Below are 24,968 nucleotides of genomic sequence, written 5' to 3' on the forward strand. Positions count from 1 at the left end.
AACTTCATTTGAAAAATTTATAAGTTAATAAGCACTTTTAACAAAAACAAACACTTTTTACAACTAAATAAGCAAGCCCAAACACCCCCTTGGGATTATAGACTACTATGTATTTCATGGTCAAAATGTAACATGCAAATGGAGTGGAAATGGTCACTACAATTAATGGAATATTAGTTGTGTTACATCCTAATGGGTTAGATGGGTGTTAAAATAAGTATATGCTTTGGCTTAGTTTAATCAGTATATATGTTTCACCTAACATTAGTTTATTTTTGTTACATGTAACTGTTGTTGACTGGACTTACTAGACTCATTGGATATTGGGCTTACTAGCTTCTACTGGGCTGCTGACTAACTACTGGGCTTACTACCGAGTTGGGAATGGGTCTGATATAAACGAGTACTCTCACCTAATACAGATTATTATTCAGTCAAGATCACATTAAGATATTCTTCACAAGTTCACATCTCTCTCTCTCTCTCTGGAGTGTGACGATTAGGGGTTTCTGTACAGGTTCTGAGTTCACATTGAACCAGATTATAGTGATTCTTATCTAATCATTGTCATATAAAGATTATCATTGTGGTAATCTTTGAGAGTTATTTTTAGAGATGTTAGGCTTATATCTTGAATCGGTTTTTTGTCATATTTTTGGATAATAAATCATTGTGGTTTGGGTATTCGTTGTAATTCTGTAGATCTCGATCAGATATCATGTTGTTTTGACATGGTATCAAAGCCTTACGTTCCTGATTCGCCGTCTTCCGCACTTGTATTTGAGGTTCTTGGAATCTAAGGTTTTTTTAAGTTATCCTTGATTCGAGATATCAGATCTACGATTGATTGACGATGTTTGTTCCTGAATCGATGTTGTCTCCCAAGGATTCATTACGGTGGTCGAAGGTTAGAGGATCTTGAAGAACTCGTGTCTATAGGTGAAGGATGCGGGCCCAGTCGTCGGATCATTAACACCGTCAAATAAGCAAGATTACAGAGTCTCCTTTCATCTGCCGTTTTCTAAATAACCCTGTTGGTGATTGGTTGTGTTTCTTGAAACATGAAGATACCCGAAGATAGGGTGCACCCAAGGTCAGATTGTTTCATACTTTCTTTATAAATTTTTGTATCACGAATTACTGTTGTTTAGGCATTGTTTGACCGGGTTAGGGAGACCAGTATTGTATACAGGGAGAGCCACACCCTGTTTTTAATTGTACTGAGTGTGCATATGGTTATGTGATCTTGACTGTTCTATTAGGTGTTAACATTGGCTCTAACTAGGTATGGGTAAACTAATCGTTGTGTGCTCTTGGGTCCGCTCTTCGGTTCATTTGTTGTCTTTAATTTCACATTTGTGGTTATTAAAAACAAAACTATGACTTATTGTTGGTATTGTTTAAAAGAAACCTGAATAAAGTCTATATGTTCGTTTTCTAACTCAATGGGTAGTTTAACCAGATATCGTCTGTGTATGTTTTCATATATTGTTATTGGTCTTCATTTAAAACAAGTTTTCTTGTGGTTTGGATTTGTTAAGTCATTGAAAGATGTGGTTTGAACTTGTTTTTACATGATTAATAAAATTTTCTCAATACCAATATTCTTACACTTTTGTTTTTAGATTTATGGCCTCTATACTAAAATTCTGATTTTTATGCACGAAGTCTTAAAACTGATGTATTGAACATAGATTTGTTCTCAAAAAGGTTCGTATTATGTTCTATAAAAGGATATATAATAAACCAATAATACATTTAAAAAAAATAATATTGTTTTCTACTGGGTGTTATACATTGATGTATTTGAGATGATAATAATATTCGGTTCTAGGAAAGTTATAGTTCTTTTATATGTGTAACTGTGATAAATATTGTTTTTCTTGTAAAGGTTATACTATCTTGAAGATATGTTCTTCGATAGTGTTTGCCTTTATTTCACTGGTCTTGGATTCTTCATGTTTAGAGTCCGACCGTAGTGAGATTTGTGTAGGATCATTGTGTTGGTGATCTTATTTGGTTCTTATTCGTCTCTTTGAGACTTCATCGCCGATCGTAGTGATGTTAGTTCACTGGTCTAGGTGATGCTTGTTTTTTTCTTCCACACTGGTCTAGGGCCGTTTGTAGATTCTTCGTGTTGTTGAGTCTAGACCCGTTAGATCGTAGTGTTGTTTCTTGAATGGTGTTATAGCCTTGTGTTGTCTCTTATGTAAGAGATAATTTTTGTCTGGTATGGAAGTGTGTACTTCTCGTCATTTTCAGACTTGGTTTTTTAATCTTGTGATTCATCTTTTCTAAAAGGTCGTGTTGACTTTTTTTTTCTTATCAGATATGTTTCCGGTAGTTTTGTTGAATCGTGTGATTCATTGTTTGTTCACTTGTTGTGAGGCACATCGTAGATCTAGGGTGTATCGGATAGTAAATCTGTTAGATCTGATGTTGTTCTTGTATCAATGAGGGTATTAGATCAGAAATGTTCATCTTCACTGTGTGTTGTCTTAGAAGTCTCTAGAGTAAATCTGAGATCTAGGGTTTATTGTATGTTGAACTTGTTAGATCTTGTAGGTTTTGTCTCATCCGTAGAGGTTTTGTAAAGATCTTTAACGCCGTTTTGTTATGTGGAGTTCGTTTGATCATCATCTTCTAGTTCTAGTTCTAGGGTTTCACTCATTTTCTTGCAGTTTTTTTTTCTCATATTGATCTAGGGTTTGAACATATATTGATTCGTTTACCTGTTAGTTCGAATAATGTGTGAGAATAGATTGTCATGTTGATGATCGAAGTGTGATTCTTGTTGAGTGTTTTAGATTTCTTTGATCAGATTTGATCTTGTTTGTTGTTCATATGTTTGTGATTCGTGAAAGATGTATTGGAAAAATAAACAAAACAATCTTGAGTATATGATATATATAATTTACTATATCTTGATGGTTTTTTGTTGTATGGTTAGTCGAACCATGTGGCTCAAGTGTTTTTTAACCAGTTGTGTTGTCAAGATTGTTCTTGAATATGTTGTACAGTTTTTTTTAATTTTCTGGTTGGTAAGATGTTCTTTTCTAGTTGAAAAGTTTTCTGGTTTTATTTGACTATGAGTTTTTAGCTGTAAAGTTGTTATCTGATGTAGAATTGTATGATTCTAGGTTTAATCAGATTTGTGCTTTGAATCGTGTTATTCAAAAGTTTCAGACTTTGTTCTGAGTTGTGTAGAGTTTCATAATTCTTTGTTTTTCTTAGATATGTTAACGATGGTAATATAGAATCTTGTGATTCCTTAATGGTCAGACTGCGAGAGTTCACATTTCTTCTTTAGGGTTCCGAAAGGTTCTTTCAATTATCACTCAGATTCTCTCGTGTGCTAAATTTAGGACTTGATCGTAGTTCTTTGTTTGGAGAACTGATTATCTAGTAAATTTATTGAGGTGTTGGTTTGTTTCAAATTATCTTGTGATTGATCTATGAGTGTTTGTTGATAAACTCTTGTTGTTTAAGTTGAGTTTATGTTGAATAAAGTTTTGAATAGTCCAGAAGTTTCTTCGGGGTTTTTGGTGAAAAGTATCTTATTGTTCAATCTGTTTCACTTATTTGTTCAAATTCGTCTATCTCATATGCTAAATCTAGGATTGTTTTTGGTTCTACATGTTGAAGGATCTATTTTCTGTTATTCAAACAAGATGATCTGTATGTGTTTGAAGGTATACTGGACAATTTTTTGAGTTGAATAAAGTTGTGTTTTGAATAAGATGATCTGGATGTGTTTATTCAATTTTTGGTTAATAAAACATCTTGGTTTGTGCTTTCCCCTTATAAAATATCTAGCCACGTTGAATTTGTGTTCTGAATGGTATTCAGTGGATTAGTGCTAAAAGTACCCCGGTTGTGTCTAGTGTTTGATTGTCTTTTATGCTTGGTTCCATTGTTTGGTGGTGACTGGTGTGCCAACTGTAAACCATATTAGGGTTACCATTTCCTAATGATTCGTGCCCATCACGAAACTGACTGAAAGCCATTTGCCCTACCGAATTAAGGGGGAATGGCTGTCTGATTGTAACTACATGGGGATTATATTTGCTTTTTGTGGTCACATGTGAGATTGACAAACTTCTGACCGAAACGTTGCTGATTGTTTTGGGGGTCGTCTTGATTAAGACAATGGCTGCTTCTGTAGATACCTTGACATCTGACCAGCATAAAGCAGTAAAATATGATGACTGGACAATCATTTTGCCACGTCGCAAGAATCAGAAACGAAAATTTTTAAACTTAAAACCGTAATACAACAGCTAAAACAAACACATTGGACTCCTACCGATCTAGAAACGGCCCCAGAAAGAGAACTACAGTTAATGCAGAAGATGCAAATCTGTATTGAAAAACTCAAGAAATCTCATTTTCTTAGTGTTTTTCTTGATCAAATTTTACTTCTGAAGCGTCAGACCATTTTCGTAAGGTTACAGGATCAGAACACAAACTAAACATGGTGATATACGGTATTGATAACATTGAATCCTTCGAATCGCCTCGTTTACAACTTAGCCTCGCGATTCTCATGAAAAGAAAACTCGATTGGGTTGGAGAAATAGAGGTTTTCGATCCAATCATTTAGTTGACTGAGTCAAAGGTCTTGGAGGCGCTAAAATGTCATGTTCTTTCGGTGAATGAGCAAGGCATGAGAAAAGTTGTGAACCCGATTCTGTTTTTCATGCCACATTGTGAAGCCGAGCTATACGACAATATTCCAAAGACGAACTGGAAACATGACAGTTTGAACAAAATCATATTGTTCGGCAACAACTTTGAGAAATATGAGCAACATCACTCTGTGGTCCGGGGTTCAATGTTGGATGAGTCGAGGAAGCATTTACTTGCCATACGACCGTTCATGAAAGAGTTTGAAATTTCTACCGTCTCGGATGATTATCTTCGAGCCTTTCAAGGTTCAAGTTGGCATTTTTTAGTGTTGGCCCGAATACAAACATGCAACTATTATGCTAAAATTTAGTATCTGTTATTGATCTAGTAATTGTTGTTAATACATGTAATTTTTGTTAATTTTGCATAATACGCTTACTGGAGGTGGGCTACCAAAGGTATGAAGTTGGGCTGCTTCAAAGATGGGCTAATGCCTGGTCTGCTTAACAGAGGTGCAGATACTTGGTTCACGTCTGGGTCAGGACACGGCACAACGCTTCCATCAAGTGGGCGTGGTTCAAGTCGATTTGTAGTGTTCAGGGAAGTGTTATTTTGAATTTGCATTTGATCATTGATGTTTGGAAGATCTCAGCTTTATCCTTAAGTCTCCAGGGAAAATTTTCATTTAAGTCGATGATGATTATTTGGTAAGAAAAAGGGAAAGAAAAAGGTTTGAGTATATAGTTTTTTAAAGTACTTCTTGGTTTTATTAAACATATGGTTAAACATGTTTAAATATGTTTGACTGTTAAACTGAGGGGGGTGCTAAAATAAGTATATGCTTTGGCTCAGTTTAATCAGTATATATGTTTCACCTAACATTGGTTTATTTTTGTTACACGTAACTGTTGTTGACTGGACTTACTAGACTCATTGGATATTGGGCTTACTAGCTTCTACTGGGCTGCTGCCTAACTACTGGGCTTACTACCGAGTTAGGAATGGGTCTGATATAAACGAGTACTCTCACCCAATACAGATTATTATTCAGTCAAGATCACATTAAGATATTCTTCACAAGTTCACATCTCTCTCTCTCTCTCTCTCTCTCTCTCTCTCTCTGGAGTGTGACGATTAGGGGTTTCTGTACAGGTTCTGAGTTCATATTGAACCAGATTATAGTGATTCTTATCTAATCATTGTCATATAAAGATTATCATTATGGTAATCTTTGAGAGTTATTTTTAGAGATGTTAGGCTTATATCTTGAATCGGTTTTTTGTCATATTTTTGGATAATAAATCATTGTGGTTTGGGTATTCGTTGTAATTCTGTAGATCTCGATCAGATATCATGTTGTTTTGACAATGGGGCATAGTTCAAAATAGTTTTCGATGAAGGCAATGAAGAAGTTAATTCAACGAGCACTAGGTAACAACAATGGTTATGCCTTCAAATGAGGCGAATGGATTTCTAAGTAAATCTGTAAATGTAATATTTTCAGGTGACACAAAGGAACATACAAGTATCGTCTCAATGGTGCACCTTTTTGTGGTGAATCGATTGAGACAACGGAACATCTATTCACATCATGCCTAGTTGCCTCGGTGGTATGGTAACATATCAGTTCGTGGTGCAAAATTTTGTAAATTTCGCTTTTACGGTAAGGGATCTGTTCGAGTTACATAACATGGTTGTCCAAGACGAGGAAAAAAGGATATATCTCACAAGATAATCATCACAACATGTTTGGAGTATTTGGAAGACAGGAAATGAATTCATTTTTAAGAATAAACCGTTGCAGATAGAGAAACTGATCGAATACACAAAATCATGCGAGTTTCTATGGCTAAGGAATAGATCAAGATTCAAGAATATGAGTTGGAAGAATTGGTATAGTTTTAATTTTATGTAAGGATATATAAATTGATGTAATTTTGTTGTCACCCTTTTTTAGGGTTGTTTACGAGCCGAACTGAGCCGAGCTAAGGCAAAACTCGGGCTCGACTCGATTATAAACCAAGCTGGCTCGGCTTGGCTCAGATTTGAAACCAAGCTGGAAATCTAAGCTCAGGCTCGGCTTGGTTTTAAACCGAGCTGGCTCGGATTGGCTTGGTTTGGCTCGATTTTGAAAAGAAAAATTAATACATGGCTCTCAAAATTCAGTAATCTAAAATATTATTCAATAATTCAAAAGAACATATCCAAAATAAACTCAACCTAATACATTACAAGCCAAAATCAAGTTTAACAACTCAAAATACGTTCTTAGTTTCAACGAAATACAATATAAGATCATTAGCATGGTAATTAACCTTTAAATATGGTAAGATATCAAATTACACTCCTAATCATATGTAAATAATAATAAGCTTTTGTTATATATTATAATGTATATAAAAATAAAATATATTAAAAGTAAAATAATTCAAGCTAAGCCGGGCCGAGTTGGTATGCGAGCCAAACTGAGCCAATTCGGCTCGTTTTCAAACCAAGCCACATCAAACGAACTTTTCCCGAACTAAATCTGAGCGAGCTCCGAGACGCAAACTTTTTGGACAACCCTACTGTTTTGGTGGTATCGTTTAATGAAATTTTCCATTAAAAATTAAAGGGTTATTGGATTTTATCACCCCCAACTATTGGCTATTGGCCGCTGCCACCCCCAACTATCACTTTGACGCCCGTCACCCCCAACTTAATACCTAGTGTGTTTTATCACCACATCGTTAATTGATAACTAACTTTTGATCCTGCTACTATACTTTTGGGGGTATTATAGGGATCTTACGAAGGTTTTAGGGATCTTAGGACACCCCAAATGTATACTAACATGATCAAAAGTTAGTAATCAGTTAACGACATGGTGACAGAACACATTAAGTGTTAAGCTGGGGGTGGCGAGCGTCAAAGTGATAGTTGAGGATGACAGCGGCCAATAGCCAATAGTCAGGCGATAAAATCCAATAACCCAAAATTAAAAAAGAACTAAAAAACATAGTTAACCTTCAGTCAATACAAATACCACCAATCAATCAATATAACGTTATTCAAAAAGCACTTTTATTTCTACACCTACTTTGTCCTCATCTCACCCAAAAAGACTGCCAAAAAGCCTGCCACTCATCAATACAAAACAAAACCATTCTTCCCCTTCATTGAGCATCAAATACCCATATCACAAAACCCACAAATTACGTCATTTTCCCCCCAAAAATTCAACCTTTTTCCTCCATCAATGAGTACTCAAGAAGACCCAATTTCCTCATACTTAGGCATAAGTTTCGCACTCTTTCTAGCAACCCTTCCAACACGCTCACTTTCCTTGATCCCATATCTACAAACCCACAACGAATCACTCGCTAAAAAGCTCTTAAACGCTGAAGAACAGCTGGAACAGCTGTACTCACGGAGAAAAGAAGATTATAAAGCGAATGCGAGGGTGGTTGAGATATTCGCCAGCCACCGTCACGGGTGGCAGCAGGAGGAGAAGCGGCTGCTCCGCCAGATCGATGATGACGTGGAGGAAATTGCTAATTTGAGGGCTAAAATTGAAGATCTTGAAATTAGGGTTCTTGAGTTGCAGAGGGAGGTGAGTGAGAGAGATGAGTTGTTGAATTTTATGAGTAATAATAATAATAATAGGGATGATGATGGAGAATTTTATGGGAAATTTAGGGGTTCAGATGAAAATGTTAATTGTAATGAAAAGGGTTATTATAATGTGGATGATTTGGGGTCTGATGTTTTTGATGGGCATAACAACATGTTGTTTAATGGTTTGGAGTTTTCGGATTCTGCGGTTTCGAAGTTCTTGGCTGAAAGATCGAATTCGTGGCAGGTTTGATTCATTTTGTTACTTATGAGTATGTTAATTGATAGTGATTTAGCATCACTATGTGGGATTTACTGGGTTCGGTTCATAGTTGTCAATAGCGAGCATAGCAATATAGCGCGCTAAGTAGCGTAGCGTATAGGTCTAGGCTCGCTATCAGGGTCGTAGCGATAGATAGCGATAATAGCGACAATTTTTTTTTGAACATAAATAACAATTAAATATAGCTATAAAATAGCTGGATTTAGTTTTTTGTTAAATATACATGTAAAATAGCATACATACATATATATATATATATATATATATATATATATATAGGGTTAGGATCGTGTGAGAAGCACTAGGCTAATTGAGAAACTTGAGAAGCATTCTGGACCACACATTTTCCCTAAGCTTTTTGTAATATACACATATGTATAGTTTAAAATTGGCTATATACATATGTGTATAATTCAAGATTTGAAAATATACATATATGTATATAGTCAATTTTAAACTATACATATGTGTATATTACGAAAAGCTTAGGAAAATGTGTGGTCCAGAATGCTTCTCAAGTTTCTCAAATAGGGTGGACTTCTCTTAGGATCCCTACCCTATATATATATACCAGGGTATTTTGATATAATTTATATATAAATTTTTAATTTTTTTTCTAGTGTATCGCTATTTATAAAATAGCCGCCCGCTATTTATCGCTATTCACTATGTAGCATACAGGTATCTTATCGCTATTCGCCATTAACAACTATGGTTCGGTTGTAGTTGTTGGTGGTGTAAGGGTTTATACTTAGTGGGTGTAGTCTTTATCAAAGACAGGTTGGCTGTTGGCATATTGTTTGTACATAAAACATTAAACTCAACATTCTGGATAAGATATTTGTCTGTGATGGATGAGTTTAAGATATGATGAATAAAAAAACAACAACTACTTTTCTGTTTGGTGGTGGTGGTAGTTGGTTTCATCAATTAGCAACCAGTGGCCATGAATTTTGTTTTTTGAAATCTTCCTTTATTGGCATTTTAATGATCCCAACTTATTTTATGAACCAAATTAATTAAACATCCTTTTCGCGGTTTGAAAGGGTTAAATAGTTAAAATAAGGTTGATGTTGAGGATATTTTAATTTAATGATGTTTGTTCTTGTGAAGACAAAATGTACAGGGATATTGAAAGAGGCAAGACAGTTTTTTATTACACACTAAAAGCCAGAGCCTTTGTCTTTTTGTATGTCTTAATTATTAACTAACTAAATACTCTTAAATTCAAGAAAAAGTTGAATTTTGACTTTATAAGTCAAACCTAGTATGTTCCAAAGAACTTTTTAAAGATAATATTGAATTATATTTTACAACTTAGAATGTTAGATGATATGTTGTGAACTAAATTGTTGTTGACCAAGAGGGTTGACTTTCTGAACTCTAATTTCTGCAGGGTGTACAATACGAACCTGTTGAACGAGTTCATAATTTAAAGCATTGTGTTACGAGGTAGTTTTTTTGGATACATATTTTTCTGAAAGCATTCGTCTTTCAAAATATTGAAACTAAAAGTATCGTTCTTGATCAGGAGAGAGTCCCCTTGGAAGGTGGACGGTGATTCATCCGGTGTGTCCGCAAAATTGAAACTTCTAGAACAAGAGCTTCAAAATTTGGAAAATATTGGTGCAAACGATTTGTCGAAAGTTCCATCGTTAATGAAGAAACAGGCAAAAAGATATCAAGCTCTTGCTGGAAAAATTGATGATCTTTGCAAAAGAATGGTATCCACTCAACTCATAATGCTCTATATATATTAGTTGAATATCTAGAACTCCCTTTGGTGATGACAAATAACCGAACTTTGTGGTCAAGAGTCAATGTTTACTTATAAACTGTTACGGTTAGTAACGGCCAACGTGAACGGGTCATCTCGGGATTGATTAATAAATAAGAGTAAAATGCCATTTTCGTCCTTGAGGTTTGGCCACTTTTGGGATTTCGTTCAAAGGTTTGTTTTTTCCCCATCTGGATCCAAAAGATTTGAAATTTTGCCATTTTCATCCCGCTTGTTAACTCCTTCCATTTTTCTCTGTTAAATCAGGGGTATTTCCGTCTCTTTTGTTAACTTAAAGAGCAATTAGGTCTTTTTCAGGGCTTTTCGGTCTTTTTACATAAAGTGAAAAAGACCGAATTGCCCTTTAGGTTAACAAAAAAAAGACGGAAATACCCCTGACTTAACAGAGAAAAATGGATGGAGTTAACGAGCCGGATGAAAATGGCAAGATTACAAACCTTTTGGATCCAGATGCGGAAAAACAAACCTTTGGACGAAAGTCGCAAAACTGGCCAAACCTCAGGGACGAAAATGGCATTATACATAATAAATAATGATCCTTTAGTCTTTCAGCAATGATCCCAAAGTACATATGTTTTCTGAAAAATAGTTTTTGATATTTCAGCAGGAGAACGATCCTTGTGAACCAAATGCGGGTTTAGAGTTCCGAACACAGAGACAAACAGAGTTTTTACTGGAAGCATTGCGGCTTCAGCAACGAGCATCAGAAACAGGGCAGAAGTTGATGGCGTTACAGACAGAAACAGGGACAGGGTGTAACTACGGTAACGATCTGGTGGAAGGCCGAGCAAGATTAACCACCAGTCTGTCGTTGAACTCCATCAGAAACAATTTCAGGGATATTCAGAGGAATTTGGAGATATGGTTAGCAAGAATCATCGGAGACGTCGAAGGAATTTTGGCGAGAGATGGCGCATCGCGTGTAAACGAGTACTATATATCTCAACGGTATCCGTTTGTTCATCAGGAAGGATTCTAAGTTCAGGGTTTTTTTTTTTTTTTTTTTTTTTGACTAATTTGAAACTGATTAATTGATTCTGTACATGTTTTGGGCTAATCTCTGATGTGTGAAAAATCCGGATTTGTTGACCTCCTTTTTCCATGCTAATGTGCATTGGATGATTTTGGTTTAACTGCTGATACTCTCTGTAAAGTTATGGAGTTTAATTTTGATTTACCATCATATGTTGTTTTAACGTCATTTTGTTAAAGGCTGGAGCTTTAATCTTTGAAAAAGGTAATAGATCTATAAAAACATGAAAAAAGAAGTTGAAAATGAAGGTTAGATGGGTTTTAATAACTACCTTGTTAATAATTAAAGAGTTTATAACTAAAAAATAAAAAAAAAACCTTATGTAGGCACTGAGGGGTTTCACATGTGATGGGTGAGGGTTTTTTTTTTTTTTTTTTTTTGTTAAAAGAAGTGTGAGGTGTGAATGAGACTGGATTGAAAATGTGAAGCCCCTCTCCTTGCTCTCGTGCCCGCAAACAACTCTACAAGTAGGGCGGCTAAACCATTTTAGAGGCCTAAAGCGAAGTGAAAATACGGGGCCTTTTTCGATTGTCTTTGATGAATTTTTTTAGTATATGAAGACATTAATAAAGATTCATATTTAAACAATAAATCTCAAAATTTGAGGGGCTTTTTGGAATGGAGGCCTAATGCAGGAGCTTCAAAATACCTGGGCTAAAGCCGGCCCTGTCTACAAGAAAAAGGGAAGCGCCTCTCCTATGGTTTATTGTAAGTTATAACCTATTTTGCAAAATCACCTAAATCAACTAATATCTAGAAGAATGGTCATGAGTGCTAACTGCAACTAATATTAGTAAACATAAAAAATATGTTCATGCTTAAGCATGTATATTCGATAAGAATGGCAAAACATGTGGGTAAGACATCGTATGCAGTCAAACATAATCCAAATCTACTCATTTTTATATAAATGAGCCAAAGAGTCCACACTTAGGGGAGGGGTGGTCACTAGTGATAGAATTCTATCACTTCCAATATCCAATCAACTCATGCCATGTTATCACCCACTATTCTATTACTAGTGATAGAAATGTAGTGGGGGTGATCACTAGTGATAAAGGAAAGCTATTTAAAAATAGCTTACAAAAGTTGAGGGACCTGAATTGCACTTTTCATCAAACTTTGTATTAATTCAACTGCTAAATGACAAAAGAATCTGAATGGCACTTTTTCATCAAAGAATCTTTCACGCGTTATAGTTTCAACTCGTTATTTTTTTAACGACTGATATAAGGAGTGGCGGCGGTGTGTGTTTTTTCCACGCGTGGTGGGAGGTCCATCACGGACCGCCCTGCCTCCCCTTATAGTTGAATGGTGTTAAATTCCGCAAAGATGTACCGAATGGTGGGCTAGCATATGTAGCGGCAACAACGATGAATCTGCATGGTTTTGTGGCTTCTGATGACTACGACACAACTGTTATTGAAGTTATGGATTAAGCAGTTTGAAAGGCTTTTAAATTTTTATCATGTGATGTAATCTCAATGAGGAGGTTGAATTCATGTGATGTCAGCCGTGGAGTACTGGTCAATCCTTAAGTAACGTCTGATGATCTCCATGTTTCTGAATGATGAAACTTGCCCAGTCTACTGTAAAGCATGCATGGATAAATACGGGGAGCATGAGTTACACTATAGAGAGTTGCCGAGGTTTAAGTATCACCATGATTTTGTTCGAGATGCGTTAATAGATATTCTCAGACGAGCAGGGATCTCTGCAAAGAAAGAGACACCGGTTAATTTTCTTACAGACCTGGCGGAAGGGAGGTCCACCCTACGCCCGGCAGATGTGCTAGTTTTTGGTTGCGAGGGCGGGAAACATGCTTGTGTCGATCTCACAGGTGTATCCCCCTAGCCGGGTTCCGGGAAAATGAGTTTGTGGCGGAGCAAACGGTACTGAAAGTAGAGTTAAAGAAGGTGGAAAAGCACGCGAAAACTTGTGAGGATAATCGGCATGCCTTTGTCCCCCTGCCGTTTGACACGTTCGGCTCCTTGGTGCCGGAGGCGGTTCGGTTCTTGGCTAGAGTTCAGCGTGTGGTCCACAGCAACTTTTCGACCCCTCAGCGGCGAGGCTTTGCTTTTAGTAGATTAGGCCATGTGTAGTCATAAAGCCCTTTTGTGGGCGTTATGCGACACGTGTCGTGCCACGTCACCCAGGGGCTTTATGGGGCGTTATGTCACTAGAGCCCGTAGTCATAAAGCCCCTACCTCATCATAACCAAAGTGTAAAATGTAGGGACCAAAGTGTAAAATGCAGGGACCAAAGTGTTTTAATGCAGGGACCAAAGTGTAAAATGCAGGGACCAAAGTGGAAAATGCAGAACAAATAAACACCTTCTCACGCCGCGAAAAATATCACGCCATTTGTTTTTTTTTGAGCATAGCGCCCATGGGGGTGGTGTGGGCGGCGGTATGTGGGCGCTATAGCCCCACTTCGCGCCCCACTACGTTCAACCTTAGGGTTTTCTATTCAGAAGGGGATGACGACACACTTTGTTGTTCGTCTACCTGCTATCTTTATGTAATTTGCTCTGGTATTAAAAATCACTTGACTATCCAAGTACTTAACGACCGTAGAGAACATCCCTTTGACACAGGGACTATGTGAGTAATGAAGTGATAAAACACAAAAAACGAAACATGAGTGTAATTTCTAAAAGTTAGATACTATAAGTGTTGTTTCAACAAAACAAAGGAACTATCCGGATATTTTACATAAAAAGATAGGACAATAGTATTAAAAGTAAATTACAAGTTTTGTCCTTTATCTTTATATCAAATTTCAGACGATATCCCTTGTCTTTAAAATTGACGAGTTTTATAGTTAATGTTTCAAAATCTTACACGATTTGTCCTTTGGTTCTAACCAAGTTGATTTTAAGTGTTAAGTGAAAGGCAGATTGGTCTTTTTACCCATTTATTTAACAAAACCATTTTAGGGCTATGTTAGGGTTAAAGGATACAAAACTTGGTGAATTTTAAAGACAAATGATACCGTCTAAAATTTGGTTTAAAAATTAATGATAAAATTTACAATTTACTCATAATATTATTTGCGCTGCCACATCTATTAATCCTTTCTTGGAAATCGGGACGAAGCCAGAAACGTCGAGAAGTAGACTGAAGAGAATCTCTTTCGCAACTGCTACACCATGGCTAGGGTTCCCACCAAGCATGATCGCGTTCATCAACTGGTAAATCTTTTCTTCTTCTCTTTTACTTTCACTTTAGGTCTGATTGATTATTCGAGCTGTGAGGTTTAGTATAGAGCGATTAGCGGGGAAAAAGGTTACATTTGAATTGAAACCACGCTTCCTGTTGTTTAGTTGATTTTGATCCTGACTGTTCTATACTTTGTGCGATTAACATTGTAATTAAACTAATTAATAGCATGTTCATCAAATGGTTGGTTGTAGTATTCTCTCAAGTCATTTACCCATACCTCATTGTTATGTTGTTTAGAATCTTGTCTTGGAACAATGTTTGAACATATATGATGTGTGTAATTTGCATTGATTGTTTGTGCTGCCAGGATTTTGAAGGATTATTGAATAACCGTGTGATATGTATATGTAACCGCAGAACATATGTTGTTTCTGTGACCTTAGTGCATAGTTATAGAGCGAGTAGCAGGAGGAGAAAGTTACCTTTGAATTGAAACTAAGTTAGTTATGCCTCCTTGTGTTATTTAGTTGATTTTGATTCTTACTGTTGTAAATTTCGGTGCTAAGTGTCATCCTTACATTATTAAGTCTTCAGCTAAAAGTTATTACAATAAACGAAAGATTCGAAACAAGAAAACCCTAATTATCAAAAGTTATGAAGAAGAACGAAATCTGAATCGGTTCGATTTCAAATAATCTCATCTGGCTGATCGCATTGCCTATTTCTGAAAACCTGTGCTGCGTGATTTGAGGTAAATGTCGATTTTAGGGTTAATTTGTCGTGAAATCAATGGGTTACATAAGGAAGACATGATTGTGCAAATTGAAATTAATTTGACCTAATTTCGTGACTATACAGTAAACGACTATCTCGTTTGAAATAGAAACTGATCAATTGAAACCGTGTATGCTTATTTTCCCTCAATTTGGTCATGATTGTGTCTTGTATAGTTTGATTCGTTACTTGCTTATATGATCATGTGCTCAATTGTTACTTGAGAAGTAGGATTATACGTTTCTGAGTAGTTGTATTTAGGTTTTAATCAGCCATTTCATTGACCTTCTTAACTCATTTTTCAGTCCTTATAGTCAATTTGGGTTGGGTTGGTGATACTAAAGTGCAGAGTTTTAAATAGTTTGCTGGTTTGATTTGGTATCATGTGAAGAATGTGCAGAATTTGAAATATTAAAGTGCCGAATTTGAAATAGTTTGCTGGTTTCGTTTTTGAGTCCTTACGAGGTTTAATGCATTTGAGTACACATTGTGGATGACTTTTGAGAGGCGCACAAAAGCGATAAGGTCTAAAACTGAGGCGCAAAAGCGGCGGGCTTTTCGTACCCGAGGCGCAAGCTAATCCCATAGGTTTTTAGCTTTCCCTACCTAAAATATAGCTATAAGTAAGGTTTTTGTATGATTTTAGCTGCATGTACAAGCCAAAAAACCCAAGGTACAACAGTTAGATGCATAAAAACGTCTCGGGTACGAGAGGCGCACGCCTCAGGCCAAAAAAGCCCAGAAAAATCCCAAAAAAGTGCGCCATTTTAGCGCTTCTTGTAATTACTCTAGGCGTTGAGCGAAAAGCCCCAGGGTGTGCGCCTTGCACTTGCGCGCTTGTTAAAACCAAGGTTGTGACCCGTTGGATGCATAGTTTCCTTTTCCAGTTAAATATTTTAGCTCAACCTATTAGAGATAAAACATTATCTACAACGACCCATTTGTGTGGAAATCTATAATATTTTGGTAATTGATTTTAGGCAGAGTAATATCGTCATCGCTGCAGTTTCTCTTCATTTTGTACTTTTTTGTGTCTTTCCACAGTTAAAACACATTTTACTTTTACTTTAATGTCCACCCACCATTGACATGAAGGCACTTCCAAAATTTGTCAGATTTGTCTATGTGAAGTTGGTTGCTTTGTATGGTTTCAAGCTTTCTCTCTGGATATACATGAGTCAAACTTTATTATGCATTCTTTTGACCATATTTTGGTCAAACAATTGATGGTTGTTGGTGTCATGTGGATGTTGTTCCATTAGCTAAGGCTAGGTTCTTTTGTGATTTGTCGAGTCTATTTTTTTGTTAAAAAATGTGTGTGGGCCCTCGGGGGGCCAAAAGTGAAAGTGCACTAATTTTAACGTTATTTTACTAATTTCGTGAAAATAACGGAAAAAACGGGAGACGGTTAATCATGCATCATGTGGTGGCGTTGATAGCCGAAAGACTAGGGGGTACATGCACTAATCGGCCTTTGTCCCAATTGCTGAGTGTTATGTGCTTTATGTCCAAGGCTTGATGCAAAACTACTATCGAGCCGGGGGTCTCACTGGAAGCAGCCTCTCTATTCCTACGGGGTAGAGGTAAGGTTGTCTACATCTTACCCTCCTTAGACCCTGCCTTAGCCTTGGCTCTTGGTGGGATTTACTGAGTATGATGATGATGATTTTTTTGTTAAAAGTTGAGATTCCCTCAAACCGTGTTACTAGTGGTTGGTTGAAGCATTCTTAAGATAATTGTTGGGTTGTTTAGATTTCCTTCTTTGCACAATGTTTAAATATGAATGATGTTTGTAATTTGCATAGACTGTTTGTGCTGCCAGGATTTCGAGGGATTTTTAAATAACTTGCAGGATTGGGAACTTTCACTCAAAGATAAAGACAAGAAGCTCAAATCACAGCCTGACATGGAGAAGATGGTAACCTGGACAAACACTCTTATATAGTTATATTATCTTGGTTCATATGAATATATTTTTTCTATTTATGCTCTTGATATATCACATCACATGAAGTGGTCATCTAATACCATTAGGTTCCACAATTCCACTTCCTCATCATTAGGCCTGGCATTTTCAGCCCATCCACTTAAAAATGGGTTCAAATGGACTTTTAATTTAAGGCCATGGGCTGTTTTGGGCCATACATTATTTTCATGGGGTCCAACTGGGTAAGCTTAAGAATTACAGACTTGAGCTCATATCCCATTACTATTATGATTTTTAATAAATTTCTGCGTTTTAAACTTGGTGACATGTTTTAATTACGTGTTTAGTTTTTGTTTTTTTTTCTTTTTATTAGAATCACCAGCAAGAATATTGTATATTTTGGTCAGTTTGAACCTCTAATGATGAGTTAAAAAGTAATTACTTATTGAGATACCCATATATGCAAGTCGTGATGCCACAAAAGTGACTAAGCTCGTTCATTATATGCTTTCCCTTTTAATTTTTTTCTAACCTCTTCTTCATTTTATTGTAGTTCAGAAACACTATTACTCCCAAAGCCATAGCCACAGTCCACTTGATTGAGTTAGCTGTATCTTCTCTTTGATCATGTGTGTTTATGCATTAGACATGTTCCACCAGATGCCCCCATTGTGTTTTAGTTTTCTAGTTTCTATTTCTTTTTATTTTTAAATTTTTACATTTTTTTCTTGATTGTATTTTTATATATTTTTATAAATTTTTAGAATTTTTTATTATTTTCTTTTCATTTTTTCCATTTTTTATTTTTATATTTTTTTCTTGTTTTTATTTTCTTTTTATTTTTTATATATATTTTAAAAAAAATTATTATTTTATTATTTTTTTACTTTTGTTTATATTATATATTTTTTATTACTAATTTATTTTTTTTAGTTTTATCCCATCTTAACCCGAACTCATCTTGACCTAAACTCATCCTGACCCTAACCCATCCCAACCTTTTTTTAATATACCCATCCTGACCCAGACTCATCCTAACCCAAACCCATCTTGACCCATGACCCAAACTCACCCAACTTGCCCACTTTGCCACCCGTACTCATCATCGGTAGAGTATTATATCTACTAGGCCTCTCGTTGTCTTTGATTTTTAAGTCCTTGTCATCGGCTTGGTTTTAAATTGCGTGATGCGCTCGGATGCGCTTAGTCCAAAAATCTGATGCGCGATGCGTGATGTGCGATGCGAGCGCATCACGTATGTGATGCGTTCTTTATAAAAAAAATAGTTAAAAATTATTTATACATAAAAACTTATAAAAACATACTTAAAGTAAAACAACTGACGTAATTAGAAGGTAATAGTTGTGTTTTTTGGTTCAAATCAAGCATACTAAGATGTTAATTATGGAAAAAACCGAACACAGTTCATAAAATCTGGAAAAAAGCATAAGAAACAATGTTGCGTGCATCAGAGCGCATTATGCGATGAGCGCATTATGCGAAATGCGCGCAATATTCTCGCATCACGTAAACGCCTCACATCAGCTGTTGCGATGCGCTCTCATTAGCGCATCGGGCGCATCACGCACTATGCGCGCATTTTAAAACCAAGGTCATCGGTATTCTTTTGTCACGAATCATGAATATATATCATGAGTATTTGTGGTAATTTGCTTGAAACAATTTATCTGCCACTTGCATCATCAAGATCGTTTTAGTTTTTTCAAACAGCCTCAGTCGTTTATTAATGTAACATGATTTTTGGCTTGTCATTTGCTTCATCTTTAGGAACCTATAAAGATGAAAAATGCTTCAAGTAATTCATCCACCCTTGGAGTTAATGGAAGATCACACGAAACAAAAGAGCCTGGAAGCGGAAATTCACAGGTAAGTAGGTTGGGTAGTCAACGTTAAACTCGTACGCAACTAATTCCTATGTTATCAAAGTATTTTTGAATATTGCAAAGCTCACTGATTTGATATACATCTCAGAAGATTGGAGTGGTTGGTGTTGATAGAAGAAATACACCTGTAAATCACCCAAGTACAAGTATTGCCAGAGACGAGAATTACCTGAAAAAATATGATACGGTTAGCCAGTTATCTAGTGGTTTCATGGCAGATGACAGTTCTGTAGATGCTAACTCCGAGAAAGAGCTGGTATGGATAGTTGTTGTGGAATATATTGTTAGTTATGTCTTATGTCATTTTTGCCCCTAGGCAAGAGTCATGTGCTAACCACATTACTATTTAACACAAGTTAATGTTTATCTGTTTGTATGGTTTGACAGGGCAATGATTTCTTCAAGCAGAGAAAATATAAAGAAGCAGTGGAGTGCTATTCCAGGAGTCTTGCTCTCTCACCAACTGCAGTAGCTTATGCAAACAGGGCAATGGCATATCTTAAACTCAAAAGGCATGTTTTTTTTTATTATTTTTTATTATTTTTTTATTATAGAAAACAACAAATACATGCACCAGATATGCATATCATCCATATAACTGAAAGCCTGCAAAAGTTGGATATGAATAAATATTTATCCCTACATATTTCTTTTGTCTCCTTATTTGCAATTCACTAGATTCCAGGAAGCTGAAGACGATTGCACGGAAGCCTTAAATTTGGATGACCGGTACATTAAAGCGTACTCAAGACGTTCAACGGCTAGAAAAGAACTTGGTAAACTTAAAGATTCCAAGGAAGGTATTTTTCATACCTTTAGTATGTAATGTATGACTCCACAGAAAAGAATACGGCTATAACCTTTCATTAGTCCTATTGTATTGTATTGTATTGTATTGTATTGTATTGTATTGAGTATTATCCAACTGCAGATGCAGATTTTGCTTTGAGGTTGGAGCCGCATAACCAAGAGATTAAAAAGCAGTATGCAGAGGCAAAATCTTTGTATGATAAGGTACATGTTCTGTTTCTTTTTCTTCTTTTAAATAATGTCCTTAAACTTTCTTTCTGGTTCCACCTTCCAGGAACTTCTTAAGAAGGCATCTGCATCGTTGAAAGGACCAACACAAGGGGAACTCAAGGAATTGAAGTTAGATAAAAGTACAAAACGTACACCGAAAATTTCTGAAACCACAAGAGTTACTGCAACTAAAACAGAGAGCCCAGAGGTAACTGGATATTTGCTAGGTGTATATGCTTTTGTTATATGTATGCATGCACATGTGGCGTGTATGCAATTATGCATGCATAATACGTGTGTGTATAATATTATATATATGTGTGTGTAGTTGACACGAAAGTTGCAACATCTTATAAATATGCATCGTCTGTTTCTTTTTTCTGAATCTAGTCTTTAAATTTTGCCAGATCAATAAGAATGTTGGCAAGAAAGTTGCAAAAGAGTCGGTTCAACAACTTGCGGCTCGAGCAGTGTCTCTTGCCACTGCCGAAGCTGCAAAAAACATTGTCCCTCCAACCTCCGCTTATCAGTTTGAAGCTTCTTGGCGAGGATTCTCTGGCGATCCTACTCTACAGGCTCGACTCTTAAAGGTACGCACTTGGGGTTTATATAGCTTGTATAACATGATTTTTAAATAAATTGTATTAGAAGTGTTTCTGTGCTGAGAAATATGCATTATAGTTATTGTTAGAATCTTCGTTTCTGTGCATCATGTTCTATCTCTCTGTTTAAATATGCTAAAGACTTGCCAATTTTGGATCCTTATATTAGTCCTACATTCTAAGAATTAGCTTAAAAGAAAGCAGTTCAAAAGTCACCCAACGTGTATTTTTAATACTTATGCATGGAACATGCTATATCTCTCTGTTAAAAAATAGTGCTTCTTTTGTATCACATTTAACACAAACTATTCATAATTATTTTTAAATCAGTTGTACTAAAAGTGTTTCTGTTAACTTTTCCTACGTTGTTCTTATTTTAAGAGTAAATTACTTTTGGGGAATTGGCTTGTAATAATTCCACCTAGACCTTATTGGCCATTAATAATCCCACCTCAGAATATTCCCCCCACCAGTCCCACCTTTCACCTATTTTTCCTACAATGGTCCATCGTTAAAAAAACTTAACGGAGTTAAGCTTTTTTCCAAATTACAAACAGATTTTTTAGGGCATTTGATCAGAACAACGATATGAGTCCATTGATGTAAAACTTGCCTCGAAACGGTGCTCCAAGTGACTTGATTTTGGTTAATTGGAAATTTAAACACCCGAATTGAAGCGTCGTTTTCATCGTTTGGAGCACCGTTTCGAGGCAAGTTTTACATCCATGGACTCATATCGTCGTTCTAATCAAAAGCCGTAAAAAATCTGTTTGTAATTTGGAAAAAAGCTTAACTCCGTTAAGTTTTTTTAACGAGGGACCATTGTAGGAAAAATAGGTGAAAGGTGGGACTGGTGGGGGGAATATTCTGAGGTGGGATTATTAATGGCCAATAAGGTGTACGTGGGATTATTATAGGCCAATTTCCCATTACTTTTTAGCAGTGTTGTAAAAATCGCGACTAGGCGACGATTAGTCGGCGATTAATCGCTAGTCGTCCAGTTACTGAGTAATTTTTCTTAAATCGGTCCATTAACCGACTAGGTCCGACTAGGCACGACTAGGTCCGACTAGGCCAGCCAAAAGTCGACGATTCCAGCAAAAAACTTGTATATTCCGGCAAAAACCTCTAAATTCCGGTCAGTTTCCAACCAAATCTTTTGAATTCCAACAATCTAATAATCATGTATACCTATAAATGAGTTGAGTAAGATTTAAAACCTAGCTACTTAAAATATTTACCTATAAAAATGTATATATTTATACATAAAACTGAAAATTACATATAAAAAACCCGATCCGATTAATCCTGATTAATCCCGAGTAATCCCGAGTAGTCGCTAGTCCCCACTTCACCGGCCGACTAGCGACTAGCGAGTTCTCCAACCTTGCTTTTTAGTCCCTGTGTTTCAGTGGTTTTAACCACTTGAGTCCAAAATCAAAAAGTTTAACGCCCCGAGTCCCTAACCGTTCATTTTATAACGTTTTGAGTCCAATTTTGTTCATTTTATAACGTTTTGAGTCCAATTCTGTTAAAAAAGTGGACTCAAAAGGTTAAAATTTGAACTCAAAGGGACTCAAATGGTTATAATAAAAGCGTCTAGGGACTCAGGGCGTTAAATATTTTGACTTTGGACTCAAATGGTTAAAACCACTAAAACATAAGGACTCAAATAGTAATTTACTCTATTTTTAATTACACTAGTAAAATATCTCGTGCGTTGCGGCGGGAATTCGGTTGGCATCGGTTAGATTCAATATGGTATCGATACGATACCGGAACTTAGTATAGAGCATAGTTGTCAATAGCAATCGTAGCGATTGCTATAGCGCGCTACGTAGCGTATAGGTCTAGTGTCGCTATTAGGGTTGTAGCGATGGATAGTGAGAATAGCGACACTTTATTTTTTTAATATAAATAGCAATTAAATATAGCTATAAATAGCTGGATTTTAAGTTTTTGTTAAATATACATATAAAATAGCATATACCAGGGTATTTTGATATAATATACATATAAAATAAAAAAAATTCTAGTGTATCGCTAGTCATAAAATAGCCGCTGTTTGATAACTTAATTAAAAATTAGGGTGTAAGAATGTAAACTGGTAAAAGAAAAACAAATAGAACAAGTAAAATACTGGGGGTGTAAATGAAAATTCACTAAATGACAAAAAACTTACTATTCATCACACATTCACACCACACTTTTTAATATATATACTTAATTTTGTTAATTTTTTTAATTTCTTTCTTGTCCAACAAGGCCACGGATCCTGTTGCCTTACCACAGATCTTTAAAAATGCTTTGTCAGCATCGCTCTTAATTGATATAATCAGATGCGTCGCTACCTTTTTCAGGTAAGTAATTGAATTCTTCACTTGTAAAGTCTTAATTTGGTATTTCTGAAGTAAACTAAAACTTGGTTTTGTTGGAATACGCCAGTGATGAAACTGAGCTAGCAGTCAGATATTTAGAAAACCTGCCAAAGGTGTCGAGATTCAATACAATCATCATGTGTCTCTCACCTGCAGACAAATCAGGTATGTCGACACAATCAGAATTTTGATGATTCAACAAGAAATAATGACATTTGTTTATGTTGTGGATAGATCTCCAAAGAATTTGGGATGACGTGTTCTGCTCAAAGGAAGTTGCACCAGAGATTCTTCAACAGCTACGCCCAAAATACTGTTGTTAGATCGTTTAACATCCACCAAATTTTACCATAATCTATATTATTGAGATTCTATACAATGAATGCATGCTCTTGTGGTGTGTTTTAAGTTCGCTTAATGCCTCGTGTCATTGCATAAACGTGTTTAATTTGAAGTGGTTGGAAGTCAAACAAAAATTTACAAGCTGTATTCGTTTTTTCCTATTGGCAAAAGCGAGTCGTGGTTGGTATATGAAATTTTTTTAAAGATTATGCAATTTGTAAAACCAAGAGATAGGCCTGATTATGGAAAGTAGGTATTCCTGTAGTATTTTCCACTTGCTTGAAAAATGCGTTAAACGAAATCTTTTTTTTTTAACGGCAAGGAACAACGTGCTAACTGCCGTGACATCGGGCGCTGTGGCCAAGGTTGACTACTCGATCGCCGTCAGCCTTTTGGCTCTCCCCAGATGTGTGGAAACCTGACCTTCACACGCCCGAAGGCACGGCAGTGGAATAATCGGTAAAACCTCGCCTCCTATCCAAGTCGAACTGGCGCCACCTTTATTCGCACTTCACCTGGATGCCGCAGAAAATAACGAGGAGAGTGAGAATCGAACCTGGGTCACAAGGAACACCAATTCTTTTCCCAACCACTCCACTACCTCATTGGCCGTTAAACGAAATCTTATTTTTCAAATTTCAATAACTAGTTCAATGTATTGGGGTAATTACACATAGGGCTGTCCAAACTGCTCGACGATCGCTCGAAAAATGCCCGAAAAATGCTCGTTCGATTCCCGCTCAGTTTGTAAATGAGCCGCTCGGATCAGTTTGATTCAAATTCAATCCAAGCATGAGCAAAGGCCCGCTCGCTCGTCGATCGCTCGGTTTCGCTCGAATTATTTTTATTAAATAATTTATATATATATATATATATATATATATATAGAGAGAGAGAGAGAGAGAGAGAGGGAGAGAGAGAGAGCGGTTAACATACATTACGAGTAATCGTACTTCACGTACGCGACAATACTGACCGTCAGATCAACTTATCACGCATGGATAATTAATCACGCATGTAGCACTTATCACGCATGATGATCAATTTAACGTGCGTGATTATCAATTTAACGTACGTGATTATCAATTTAACGTACGTGATTATATACAAAGTTCCTGCATGCGTAATTAGGTTTTTTAAGTTTATAACGTGCGTGATTTTCAAATGAACGTGCGTAATTTGGTCACGTACGTTATGTACGTTAAGCCGTGAAGTACATTATACTTTATATATATATATATATATGTATATATATATATATAATATATATATATATTATAGATTTTAAAGATTAAAAGCCCAAAAAATATACTAGCCCAAGAAAAATTAAAAGCCCAAAAAATATATTAGCCCAACTTAATAGTTAATACCAAAATCTAACCCTAAATCTCTAATTCCTAAAACAATCAGAGTCATAAACTGATTGTTCGAATGTTCCATCTGCACTTCCCCGCTGCCACACACCAAAATCTAACCCGAAATTCCTAATTCCTAAAACAATGTCATAATCTGATTGTTCG

The 24,968-nt window shown here is 36.1% G+C and overlaps 2 protein-coding genes across 6 annotated transcripts; both read left to right on the plus strand.

Annotated features, from left to right (window-relative positions):
- The first annotated feature begins 212 nt into the window (after positions 1-212).
- LOC110865051 lies at positions 213-11,487 on the plus strand. Of its 2 annotated transcripts, XM_035974455.1 has the most exons (6): positions 213-5,336; positions 5,558-6,060; positions 6,134-8,470; positions 9,903-9,958; positions 10,038-10,230; positions 10,909-11,487. In XM_035974455.1, the coding sequence occupies exons 3-6, from the start codon at positions 7,868-7,870 to the stop codon at positions 11,281-11,283; spliced, it is 1,227 nt and encodes a 408-aa protein (XP_035830348.1). In that variant the 5' UTR covers positions 213-5,336; positions 5,558-6,060; positions 6,134-7,867; the 3' UTR covers positions 11,284-11,487. The 2 variants fall into 2 exon arrangements, with proteins under 2 accessions (XP_035830348.1, XP_021969939.1); XM_022114247.2 differs by having other exon boundaries at positions 213-6,060.
- Positions 11,488-14,381: 2,894 nt separating this feature from the next.
- LOC110865050 (RNA polymerase II-associated protein 3) lies at positions 14,382-23,605 on the plus strand. Of its 4 annotated transcripts, none has more exons than XM_022114243.2 (12): positions 14,382-14,530; positions 17,098-17,193; positions 18,991-19,089; positions 19,195-19,362; positions 19,494-19,618; positions 19,785-19,906; positions 20,038-20,120; positions 20,191-20,334; positions 20,534-20,716; positions 22,994-23,088; positions 23,174-23,271; positions 23,341-23,605. In XM_022114243.2, the coding sequence occupies exons 1-12, from the start codon at positions 14,489-14,491 to the stop codon at positions 23,427-23,429; spliced, it is 1,344 nt and encodes a 447-aa protein (XP_021969935.1). In that variant the 5' UTR covers positions 14,382-14,488; the 3' UTR covers positions 23,430-23,605. The 4 variants fall into 4 exon arrangements, with proteins under 4 accessions (XP_021969935.1, XP_021969937.1, XP_021969936.1 ...); XM_022114245.2 differs by having other exon boundaries at positions 19,198-19,362; XM_022114244.2 differs by having other exon boundaries at positions 17,098-17,190.
- Positions 23,606-24,968: the final 1,363 nt, after the last annotated feature.

This window comes from Helianthus annuus, chromosome 6, assembly GCF_002127325.2.
Source record: "Helianthus annuus cultivar XRQ/B chromosome 6, HanXRQr2.0-SUNRISE, whole genome shotgun sequence".
Taxonomy (NCBI): Eukaryota; Viridiplantae; Streptophyta; class Magnoliopsida; order Asterales; family Asteraceae; genus Helianthus; species Helianthus annuus.

Bases quoted from the DNA above. Each gene is read 5' to 3' on its own strand.
- LOC110865050 (XM_022114243.2), top strand. From the start codon at position 14,489: ATGGCTAGGGTTCCCACCAAGCATGATCGCGTTCATCAACTG. The intron at 19,619-19,784 runs GCATGTTTTTTT...GCAATTCACTAG, and splicing joins GCATATCTTAAACTCAAAAG to ATTCCAGGAAGCTGAAGACG. The intron at 19,907-20,037 runs GTATTTTTCATA...ATCCAACTGCAG, and splicing joins ACTTAAAGATTCCAAGGAAG to ATGCAGATTTTGCTTTGAGG.
- LOC110865051 (XM_022114247.2), top strand. From the start codon at position 7,868: ATGAGTACTCAAGAAGACCCAATTTCCTCATACTTAGGCATAAGTTTC. The intron at 8,471-9,902 runs GTTTGATTCATT...TAATTTCTGCAG, and splicing joins AAAGATCGAATTCGTGGCAG to GGTGTACAATACGAACCTGT. The intron at 10,231-10,908 runs GTATCCACTCAA...TTGATATTTCAG, and splicing joins ATGATCTTTGCAAAAGAATG to CAGGAGAACGATCCTTGTGA.